Source organism: Filicampus tigris, chromosome 16 (assembly GCF_054856515.1).
Source record: "Filicampus tigris isolate MCC_2025a chromosome 16, RoL_Ftig_1.0, whole genome shotgun sequence".
In the NCBI taxonomy this organism is placed as follows: domain Eukaryota; kingdom Metazoa; phylum Chordata; class Actinopteri; order Syngnathiformes; family Syngnathidae; genus Filicampus; species Filicampus tigris.
Genome location: NC_141232.1, coordinates 15,574,757 through 15,587,046, shown reverse-complemented (window position 1 = coordinate 15,587,046; position 12,290 = coordinate 15,574,757). Strand labels below are relative to the sequence as shown.

The window sequence follows — 12,290 nt, the reverse complement described above, 5'->3', positions numbered from 1 at the left end:
ATGTGTGTATATATATATATATATATATATATATATATATATATATATATATATATATATATATATATATACACATACACACACAGACACACACGGTTTATGTTTTATTCTTAACTGTGCCTTCCCTTTGAGTGATAGCGTCATGGTTGTCCGGGGAAAAAACGAAAGAAAAGGAACCATAGTTCGGTACTCTCTCAAACCTGATTTATTTTTCATGCACACAGGAACCGGAAGTAAGTCGTTCCTCGTACTCGTGCGCGTTCTTGTTTACAACAAACATAGCAAAAGGATAAAATTATTGAAACAATTCATTTGGGATATTTGTGACTCAACAGCGGGATATGTCGGACAACGAAGATAAGTAAGTAATAGAAAGTTTCCTTTTACTGCGACTACGTCATAGTTTAATGGCTATGTGAAGGAAATCAACGTGTGCTAGCTGCCCGGCTGCGTTGTAACTGATCCTTAACGTGTGCAGTGTGACTGTAATAGTTACCTTTGCTTCTTTTTAAGTTGTTTTGAATGATGACCTCTGACATGTTTGTAGCTTCGATGACGGAGATTTTGATGATGCCGAAGAGGACGAAGGATTAGATGACTTGGAAAACGCGGAAGATGTGAGTCAATCACAGATTGTATCTTCTATTTGACGTGCTGCGACGATAACATTTTTTGTGAAACTTCTTTTCTTGCCTCTATTGGACAGGACGACCAGGAGAATGTACAGATCCTACCGGCAGGTGAGGGCCAGCAGGCCAACCAGAAGAGGATAACAACATCATACATGACAAAATATGAGCGAGCCAGAGTTTTGGGAACTAGAGCTCTCCAGATAGCGTAAGTGTTTTGTTGGGTTGAATAAGCACATGACACACTGTTGTTGCAGTTGTATGAAATGCTCTTTTACGTAAAATTCTTGGAAATATCAGTATTGTACATATGCGTGCAGCTACATACATGCTTTATCTTGATAAAAGTATACTCAGAACTGCCCAAAAGTTTGAATCCACCCAGACATCTTCATCGAACAGAATGTGTTTTTTTGTTGTTGTTGTTTTTTTTTTTTCCAACAGACATTTCAGAGACCAAACTTCTAAGCAGTAGTACATACTTAACAGCGGTTAGCACGTCTGATCGGCCGCAAGCCATCTTGTATGGAGTTTTCATGTTCTCCGGATGCTTGCTAGAATTTTCTCCGCTTATGCATGCTTCCTCCCAAATTCCAAAATCATGCATCTTACACTAATTTATGTCATTTCGTGAAAGTGTGAACTGTGAAGGTGAGTCTAAGGCTAGGTTCACACCGCAGGCAAATCATCCCAGATCTGATTTTTTTGCCCATATTCGACCTGTATCAGATTTTTTATGACCGTCTGAACGGCTCAATTCCGATTTTTTCAAATGCGACCTTGGTCGCTTTTGTATGTGGTCCTAGATCGGATGCGTGTCCGATCTTTTTCAATGCGTTCGCGGTCTGAATGGCCAGGTCGCTTCTATCCGACATTGATGTCATCCGGAGCCCAAAATGTGCTGCACGCAGGCGGAGGGAGACTGCTGGCAGCGGGGGGGATCGAATCTGCAAAGTTGTTTTGAGTAACACTATTGACTTTATATTTTACTTTAATGTATTCCCACTTGAAACATGAAGCATAAAGTGGACATTTATGGCGATTGTAGTAAGTAATTCAGCCACGGCTCAGATCGATTCATTTTTTACGCACGGTTGTGACGTGACGTCATCGTTAGTGATGTCTCCATGAAATCAGATCAGTTAAAGCGTCGCCTCGGGATTTTCCCCAAATACTGTGTTTATTTCTACCTCCTATCTAATCACTTGACTGTATAAATGCCGAGACACGCTGGACCACATTTACTTCCGCAAACACGTCGTCGGGACTCGGGAGTGACGTCGTTCGTCCCTTCTTCTGCACATGCGCGATACTTTGGCTTACGCAAAAAAATCAGATTTTTAAAAAAGGGTTTGAATTGAGCATTAAGACCTGCGGTGTGAACCTAGCCTAAGTGGTTGTTCGTCTACATGTGCCCAGTGATTGGATGACTACTAGTCCAAGATGTAACCTGCCATTCATCAAAGTCTGCTGACTCTATTTACCCGCAACCCCGTTGTAGAAAATTGATGGATAACCAGTTTAAATGTTTCTGTTTTGAATGTAACGTATTTGCACTTGTAACAGGATGTGTGCGCCGGTCATGGTGGAACTGGAAGGAGAAACGGACCCCTTACAAATTGCCATGAAGGAGCTCAAGTAAGTAATGCGTGTATGAGTTCCCTTGCATCATCCAAAGATGAAAAGGATCTCTACATGCCCCTGCTACATACAGAGGAAAATATTTCATGAGTCAAATGGTTGGATGGTCATAGCTATAGCTAACAACAATCCAAAATCATCTAAAAAAAAAAAAAAAAAAAAAAAAAAAAAAAAAAGGAAACCCCCATACGAAACAATGCAAATGACATCATATAAAAATGAGGTAGAACGGGTCTTTCTGAAAAGTACCATATTTTCCGGACTATAAGTCACACTTTTTTTCATAGTTTGGCCGGGGGTGCGAATTATACTCTGGAGCGACTTATGTGTGAAATTATTAAGACATTACTGTCATGGATTGTTAGTGCTGACTCGTGACTTATGTTTTGCCTCCCTTTGCAAGCGCTTTAGCTGCAGAGGGAGACACACCATCATAAATACAAGTCGGCACTAACAAGCCATGACAATTACTTCTATATCATTTCACATGTTATCATAACCAACATAAAGAAACATAAGATACCTCCTAAAAGCTATTAAAATGCATGAATAAGTTAAAGGGTTAAAGTCTAATGTTTTGTTAAACTAACAGGCCTTGCTAGTCGAGGAAGCCAGCTTATACAAACAGCTAAACATTCACAAACAAACTCCACTGACTCCAGGTGTGCAGAGAAGTTGCCTGTTTGTATTGTGAAACTGCACAAGAAACAGAAGATACTATCAGTCTATGCATTACATACACATGTATTTTCATAGACATGAACAAGATGAGCATATGCTAACGATTAGCGATCACGATTAGCATTAGCGATAGCGATTAGTATGTTAAGTCAACAACCTACAATCATCCACAATTCAGCTCGTATATAAATGTTATTACACACAATTGTCTAAGTTAGTTTCAGACGATGGTTGAACAAGAATAAACCACAAACAGGCAGACATGCTAACGATTAGCAACCGCGATTAGCATTAGCGATAGCTATTAGTATGTTCAGTCAACAACACAGTACAATCAGTCACAATTCAGCTCCTATATAAATGTTGCATGGTCATTACCGGTACACACAATTGTCTAAGTTAGTTACAGACGATGGCTGAATAAGAACGAACCACAAACAGGCAGTTGCCTGCCCCTGGCAGGGGTTTTGCATCATGCAGCCACATACGTAAGGAGGAGCACTCTCAGCAGAGACGAGAGGAAGACATAATTACGACCGAATACATAAATACTTTTGGAGACTTGGAAACATTCTACATGGTCGGGAATGAATAAAAGACTTATTTAAGCGATCTGCAATTGTTTTGGTGAGTTTAAAGTTATCTTACCGTAACTTTCTTGTATACTACATGTAGCATTGTAGCTGGGTGGAAATGACGTGTACTAAGTGCACAATTTCCTCCCAAAATGCGACTTATGCTCCAGTGCGACTTATATATGTTTTTTTCCTCTTTGTTATGCATTTTATGGCTGGTGCGACTTGTACTCCGGAGCGACTTATAGTACACATATAGGTCACATTCACCAGACTGCTTCCTTGTCTTATCCACTAGGTGTGGAAAGATCCCCATCATCATCCGCCGCTACCTTCCAGATGGAAGTTATGAAGACTGGGGCTGCGATGAGCTCATCATTAATGATTAAGTCACTTTGGCAAGCCACCCATTTTCCTTCTATCAGCAAATGTCCACCGGAGGTGCTGTTGTCTTTGTTCCTCCAAACCATCAAGCGACTATTGATACGATGTATCAAACAGCATCCTTGCTACTTATGTTGAATCCACCCCATTGTACCGCCTGTTTAAACCACATTTTGAGGGGGCTCTTTAAAGAGGAAAATACCGTGAAGGTTTTTTTTAAGAGAATAAAAAGCCTGTATTTTTCAAATTGTCATTTTTTTGTGTAGTTATGACTGTAAAATAACAATTTTATTGTTTTGAATAAACTTGTTGAAATACATAACTTGCGCCTTTTGTACTGTACTAACAACAATGGGACTTTGTAAGTACATTTGGTAAGAGTGTTAGTGTTCTTCATTATGTCTGTTGAATGAACACTCCAGGACAAAAGAAAGATGTTCACGTCATAAAACAACGGTTGTCTGTGATTAGTATTTGTACGATTCCATTTTGTGCTTCCCAAATATCCTGGAGCTGTTGACATAGCTATGAGGTGGATTTGAGGGGTTATTTGCAAGACCGTCAACTTGTCATCTGAAATTTCCAAATGGAATATTTTCACAATCCATGGTCCCATTCCATGTCCTGTATTATTTTAATGCCAATTTTTGAAAAGCTAACATTTGCAGCTTTTAATTATTGAATGCATTCGTCAACCTTGTGACATTGTAGCCTCCCCAGTGTTTAAGGAGATGTTCAGTAGTTGGTTTACTTTATTGGTTTATTTAGCAGAGGGAGTGCTAGAAACTGCACTTAAGCTTTTTGCCTCCGAACTTTCCTCTCCCGTGAAAACACATGCACACGCACAAAGCAGACAGTCTCTGTATTGTTTGGGGAAAATAGGTTGTAGACAGTAACTAGGTCAGTGTATGTTGTAAGACAAGGCTTTGATTGCTTTGTCATTGCAGGATATGTTTGGATATGTTCAAATGCCAAATGATTTTTGTAATACATAAAGATAAATCATTTCCAAACCTTTTTTCCCATCATCAATGTGGCCTTTAACCCGAACAAGTAATTACAAATAAGTGGGAAAATGTGCTTTATTCCAATAAAACCAAGTTTGAACGTTTTGGCATGTTTGATGAAAATGCTAAAGTGCTCATCAACAAAACAACAGTGAATCATGCTGGTGATTTGGTGGTAGCTGGTTTTCTTTAGCTGGAAGTAGGTGAAGTGGAGAGAATTGGTTATATGTGTGTGCGTTTGTGTATGTGTGTGTGAGTGAGTGAGTGCAAGTGTGGTTGTCTGTGCATACTGCGAGGGAGGGAGGGAAGGTGGGAGCGGGTTCTCTTTTTATGCTGTATTTTGATGTTTTTAATGTGCATCACTTTGAGTTGCATCTTGTGCGTGAAAAGTGCTATATAAATAAAATTTGATTTGATACAGAAATGTTACAGTCACTCCCAAAAAAACTGATGTTTTAACAAAAATAAAAAGTATTGAATTATCAACCAACAATTTTTGATAATGATTGTTTAAGGGTATGTTTGTTTTAATTAATGATAACTTTTGAAGTCAATATGATCAACTTTCTACATTTTACAATGAAAAATAGCATATAAATTTTGATTTGTTCCAGAAAAAGCCATATTAAATTCTGTTAAAAATTCATTTTGATTGGTTTTGATGTCAAAACCATACATATTAATTTATAAAAAATACTTTGTAGAGGGGGTAATGGAAAAAAATATGAATCGGCTAGTAGAATTATTTTTATTCTTCTGTAATTGTGTGTTTCGGTAGTGACACATTTTAGGGACAGGCAAGATATCAGGGAAAAGCTAGAAAATAGTATTTGAAAATTGACTGTACTTTTACTATATTTGTGCCCCTTAGATATGGTGCAACATGAATACAATAAAGATTTTTCTGAAATAAAATATTCACACATTTTCCAACTCTGAATGTGAACCAATTCAGTAGAATGGCCCATATATATATATATATACATATATATATATTATATATATATATATATATATATATATATATTATATATATATATATATATATATATATATATATATATATATATATATATATATATATATATATATATATATATATATATATGTAGGACTTTCAAAAAAAACACACACAAAAACACTCAAAAGGAAGTTGTGATGTTAACGTATGCTAAAATGTCAATTTAAAACTATTATCATAACCATTATAATCATGGTTATAATAACGGTGCTAAATGCTAACAACAACAATAATCGCAGTAGACACTATGCCTACATATATATAAACATTTGTTATTTTGGACTACATAACACAGGGCCGTCACGCGCCTGGTGTAATTTTGTTTTCACGCGTTACAAAGTGCAGGCTTGTCAAATGAAGCGGATGTCTGGTTAAACGTTCTGTTGCGCTGAAATAAAAACAAGAATTAATAAAACACTCGAGCACCAAACAAGTTTTGAAATAAAAGTACCATTAAATGGCAAACCAACATTATGATGATCGCACCACATTATAGTTGCAGTAGACAGAGAGGATAATAATATTTCAGTGCACACATGTGTATTGTAATAAATGTTTTCAAATAAAGTTGTCCCATGTCCACAACAACGTCATCTCCCAGCTGCTGCAGACAGGGGCGCCTCATCACAATCTGGCGAGGGACTTTAAGTTTGTCTGAGCTCTTATTTGTTTTCATGCACTCGCCCCGGTACTTGGATGGGCTTAACATTAGCCGTTAGCTTGGAGAAAGGGATGCCAAAGAAAGCTTGTCCCCGCGAGCATGAAAGGAGTGGTGTTGGTGAGGGGTTCCTTCCATGGTGAATCGCGAATCATTCATAGCAAAACTCAATTCACTCACTGACTGCATGGAGTTCTCGTTCGCGTGAACGACAAATGGCAGCGACACGTTCACTCACTGAATCGTTGGTGAACGGGAAATGACATCACTTATCCCCGCAGCGACACGTTCACTCACCGAATCGTTGGTGAACGGAAAATGACATCACTGATTCCCGCAGCAATACGTTCACTCACCGAATCGTTGGTGAATGTGAAATGACATCACTGATTCCTTCGTGAAGGCCAATAGCGTGGCAGTGTGTTCAGTAAATCCCGCTTACATCTTACGTTGGCTGCTGATTGGTCGATCTCGAAGATTCACAACATGCGCGTAGCTGAGCTCAAATGAACTGAGAAAAGAACAAATCACTTCGGGAAGTGATCCATTCACTCATGTTCACTCAAAAGATTCATTCTTTTTGAACAAATCGTTCACGAACGACCCAACACTAGTCCGCAGTGGGTTTGAATAGTAAGTTAGCTAGCTAATTGTCTTTAAATAAACCTCTTCCGTTAGCATCTCTCCCGCGGGGGCATAGTGCAGGTTTTTTGGGGGGGGTGGGGGGGTTGGGGGGGTGGGGGGGGCGGATGCCGACAATGTTTACGAATATGGCCGTCGGGTACCCAGGTCAAGGGTGGAGGGTCGCGGCCGGACGGGCAAAAAAGGGTCAAGTGGCCATTAGCTTGGAGAAACGGATGCCAAAGAAAGCTTGTCCCCGCGAGCACGAAAGGAGTGGTGTTGGTGAGTTTTTCCTTCCTTGGCAAATCGCGAATCATTCATAGCAAAACTCAGTTCACTCACTGACTGCATGGAGTTCTCGTTCGCGTGAACGAGAAATGGCAGCGACATTTTCATTCACTGAATCGTTGGTGAACGGGAATTACATCACTGATTCCTGCAGTGACATGTTCACTCACTGAATCGTTGGTGAATGGGAAATGACATCACTGATTCCCGCAGCGACCCGTTCACTCACCGAATCGTTGGTGAATGGGAAATGACATCACCGATTCCTTCGTGAAGGCCAATAGTGTGGCAGTATGTTCAGTAAATCCCGCTTACATCTGACGTTGGCTGCTGATTGGTCGATCGCGAAGATTGACAACATGCGCGTGGCTGAGCTCAAATGAACTGAGAAAAGAACAAATCACTTCAGGAAGTGATCCATTCACTCACGATCACTCAAAAGATTCGTTCTTTTTGAACGAATCGTTCGCGAATGACCCAACACTAGTGCCAACATCTTTTTTTTTTACCTAAATTTAATAAAATGCCCATTTTACACAAGTTTCAATGTGATTAGTTCATACTAAATGTAGTCACGCCCTATGTATAAGAGGGTGTGTCCACTTGTCCAAAAAGTTATAACAATTTTTAAAAATTCTGTCACGTGTGGATCGAGATTTGGACCCATACACAGACATGACATGCAAGTTGTAGAGTGAATAGTCTATCAACGAAAATACAAAGTACCTACACAGAGATTAACTGAAAGAGAGTTTGTATCCTCATTCAAAGAAGGTTTGACGTACATCAGACATCAGGCCTATATGACATAATAATGAACAAAGCATAAAAGGATCATAGCAACCTTATAGCAACTGATTCAACCAGTCATAACAAATCCAATTGAGTTGTACTGGTTATAGGTCACATTAATAGTGGAAAAAGCTTTGAAATGATTCAATTTGGTGTCATTGTTTTACATTACAAAATCCTGGCATTAGAAGATGGGTTGTAGACTTCTTATATCCACTATACTGGCGTGTGTAAGCAGCATTTGTGTCAGTACAATTCTAAAGAAAAGTAGGAAGAAAACAAGAAACAATGGGGATCTTTGGTTTGATCTTATTCGCAATGATTTCACAATGAATCCAGTTTATGCTGGTTGTGATTATTTCATATGTAAGTCTTTTGATAAGAGAAGATGACGTTGCCTCAGGGGGACTGTGGGCTGCTTTCATGGCCATGTGACAATCAGCTGCACCAACCACAGTGAGGACGCCATCAGGTCGCCCGCAGCTAAGGATCCTGTTAATATCTTTTCATCTCGAAACTGCACGCCATTAGTTTGCTGCCTAGCCACATTTGTCATTAGTCATCTTTCCATTTGCTCATTCAGTCACACATTTTTTCCTTCTGTGTGTCACAGCGATCTTCGAACAGCCACAGCACTGTCCTTCTCTGTTTCAAGTCCTAATTGTGTCCTTTAACTGTCATCACACACACAAAAAAAAACATTTACTTTGATGCAACGTTTCATATTGTACAGCACGCTTTAATATTTCTGTGTTTAATTTGAAAAACTGCTGCCCCATGACACAACCCTCGTTAAGCGGAAGAAAATGGAAGGATGGATCTAAATGTGCGAATGGGTGGAATCAGTGATGTTACCAGGATGCTAGGAGTGGGTGGGCATTAGTCTTACCTGGGTGGGGGGGGGGGGGGCAAAAAAGTGCAAGTAGGTTGAAATCCAGCGTAGGGCTACTGCAGCTTAAATCATGTTTTGTTTTCTCCTTAATTGAGATAACTGTTGTTGTGATTTGGGCTAAACAAATAAAAGTTGATTTGATTTTGATTTTTTATTTCCCATTCATCAGAACTACATCCAGTTTTCTTTATGTGGGCAGAGTGTGTCCGTGGGTGGGTACTGCCCCCCCCTCCCCACTCTGGTAACGCCTCTGGGTGGAATTTTCTTTCTTCTGTTATTTTTCCTAGACTACGCAGGTAGAATCAGGCATAAGGCGGCATATGTACACAGTTGTGGAATGGAACGGAGCCAACTCTTGGCCAATTGCCCTCATTTCCATTAAAATCAGGGTGCCCGAAGCGCACGCGGTGGTTGACATTGCGGAAGCGGAAATTGACTCGCTGGGATCCGTGCATGACTTTAACGTGCATAAAGTTTGTTTACACAAGTAAATTGCAAGATCTCCGTAAACTGCAAGATCTCCCCTTTCGGATGATGATCGGGCAGTGCACGTGACGTGGAAAATGATTAGAATTTGTTCAATTAATTGATTTCTACAATGATTCAGAGGGTTTGCCCTATTCATATGTGATACGATGACACTCTGTCTGCCTGCGCCTTGATCAAATACACCAAAATCGTGTCACGCAACCGGCGCCACAAATGAGATGCTGTTTTCGGTATTGTTACATTTGGTCTACTTTTTCTCACCAAATTGACAGATAGAAACTGCCCTCGTTCTGCAGCAATGCCTACCAACACGTAGCTCGGTCTACCGAATTCACAAACACGAAACTAAACTTGCCCTGCCACAAAAAATAATTTGCCCTCGTTTTTACACGGAGTGCACGCGCGCCTGTCAACGAACACCGAGCAAATTTGCATTGAAAACTGGATGAGCTTGTTTCTTGCGGCTCCTTTTAATTTACAAACAGTTGGCAAATCGTGGTGAGTTGCTCAGCGTGGCAAAAGAGTAATCAGTCTCAAATACTTTTCAACTGATCCCAGACCCTTATCCTCAAAGTATGAGCCACTGCTGCTCGTTTTTACATTCTGCATTCTATTCTTGCTCAAAATAGTTTGTTTATCTTACGAGTGTCAGCAGATTGGGCCTTTTTCACATTAATGAGCAGAAAAACAAAATTCCCTATGCATTTCTAAAGCAACAGAAAGTTTAATATTTACTCCAGGGCTCGCCCAACAATATTTTATTGATGATCAGAGTACTGATGTAAAAATAGATAGTGGAGTGACAAACACTGCTAAACAGCTCAAAAAGATGTCTTGTGATTTCAATTATTTTAGTAGAAAGCTAACTTGAGGCTGAAGGTAATGGGAAAGACAAATCATAGCTCGAGCTCAAGCCCATCATTACACACTTCTCCAAACTTGAACGCAATCCATGTGATGCGAGTTGTATTACTACTTCTTTGAATTATTGTAAATTCAAAGCAAATTTTCCCATAGGAAAGAAATACTGTAGAGTGAATTACTTTGTTCCAAGCTCAAACTGTCTCTCATGAAATGTTTAAAGAGGAAGTCAACCCAAACCCATTTTTTTCAAGAATATGTTCTATGCAAGGCGGCACGGTGGTCGACTGGTTAGCAAGTCCGCCTCACAGTGCAGAGGTCGTGGGTTCGATCCCGGCTCCGGCCTCCCTGTTTGGAGTTTGCATGTTCTCCCCGTGCCTGCATGGGTTTTCTCCGGGTACTGCGGTTTCCTCCCACATTCCAAAAACATGCATGGTAAGTTGATTGGACACTCTAAATTGCCCCTAGGTGAGTGCAGTTGTTTGTTTGTCTCTGTGTGCCCTGCGATTGGCTGGCAACCAATTCAGGGTGTCCCACGCCCATTGCCCAAAGACAGCTGGGATGGGCTCGATAAATACTATACCCAATACTATTACCCAAAGTGATTCAACAAAAAATCTCGGTGTTATATCCGACCCAACTCTGTCTTTTCAAATGCACATTAAGAATATTACTATAACCGCATTTTTCCATCTCTGTAATATTGCTAAAATTCGTCCAATTCTGACGAATAGTGATGCAGGAATTTTAATCCACGCGTTGGTTACGTCTCGCCTCGATTATTGTAACGTTTTGCTCTCTGGTCTTCCCATGTCTAGTATTAAAAGTCTGCAGTTAGTCCAAAATGCCGCAGCAAGACTCTTGACAAGGACGAGAAAGTTCGATAATATTACTCCGATATTAGCCAATTTGCATTGGCTCCCAGTCCACTTGAGATGCGATTTCAAGGTTTTGCTACTTACCTACAAAATACTGCACGGCTTAGCACCTTCCTATCTCGTCGACTTAGTGATGCCGTATGTTCCGATCCGAAACCTTCGGTCACAAAATGCCGGCCTTTTAGTGATCCTGAGAGGCAAAAAGAAGTTCGCAGGCTCTAGAGCGTTTTCTATTCGGGCACCGATTCTTTGGAATGCCCTACTTGCGGACATTAGAGGAACTACCTCAGTAGGAATGTTTAAAACACGACTTAAGACTTATTTGTACAATTCTGCATTTATTGAACTGTTTTGGCCTCTTTACTGCCGCTTCTATTCTTTTTCCGCCCCCTTTTCCCAGGCTTGGGAACTAGGTGATGACGACCGAATTGGAGGTTGCTGTTTTGATCCAACAGCAACTGACCGCTACAAGATTGGAGGCTGACCACATCCTCGGAGGCGCTGTTATGGAGATTTCTACATTGACGATCATTGGGCCCCTGCTCACTTCATCGATGTCATCTTCCTGCAGCACTTCATTTGATTAACTTTCACATTACTTTAACAAACACTGTATAGTACTATAATGTGTGTTCAATGTTGCCCACTCGGCATCCATTGCAGCCTGATCATCCAGAACGCTGCTGCTAGAGTTTTAACCAGGACTAAGAGATCTGAGTCTACAATTCCCAGAGCAGTTTAGGCCTAGATTCTATGATTTGTTCAAAGGTATGTAAATCCAGCAGGACCCTAGGATCCGAGGACTCAGGTCAGCTAGTCCAGACCAGAGTCCGGACTAAACATGGGGAGGCAGTATTTAGCTGTTATGCTGCA

The 12,290-nt window shown here is 40.3% G+C and overlaps 1 protein-coding gene across 1 annotated transcript; it reads left to right on the top strand.

Annotated features, from left to right (window-relative positions):
* The first annotated feature begins 186 nt into the window (after positions 1–186).
* Positions 187–4,232, top strand: polr2f (RNA polymerase II, I and III subunit F). Its single transcript, XM_086056627.1, has 5 exons — positions 187–361; positions 548–617; positions 707–837; positions 2,196–2,267; positions 3,825–4,232. The coding sequence occupies exons 1-5, from the start codon at positions 342–344 to the stop codon at positions 3,913–3,915; spliced, it is 384 nt and encodes a 127-aa protein (XP_085912753.1). The 5' UTR covers positions 187–341; the 3' UTR covers positions 3,916–4,232.
* The last annotated feature ends 8,058 nt before the right edge of the window (positions 4,233–12,290 follow it).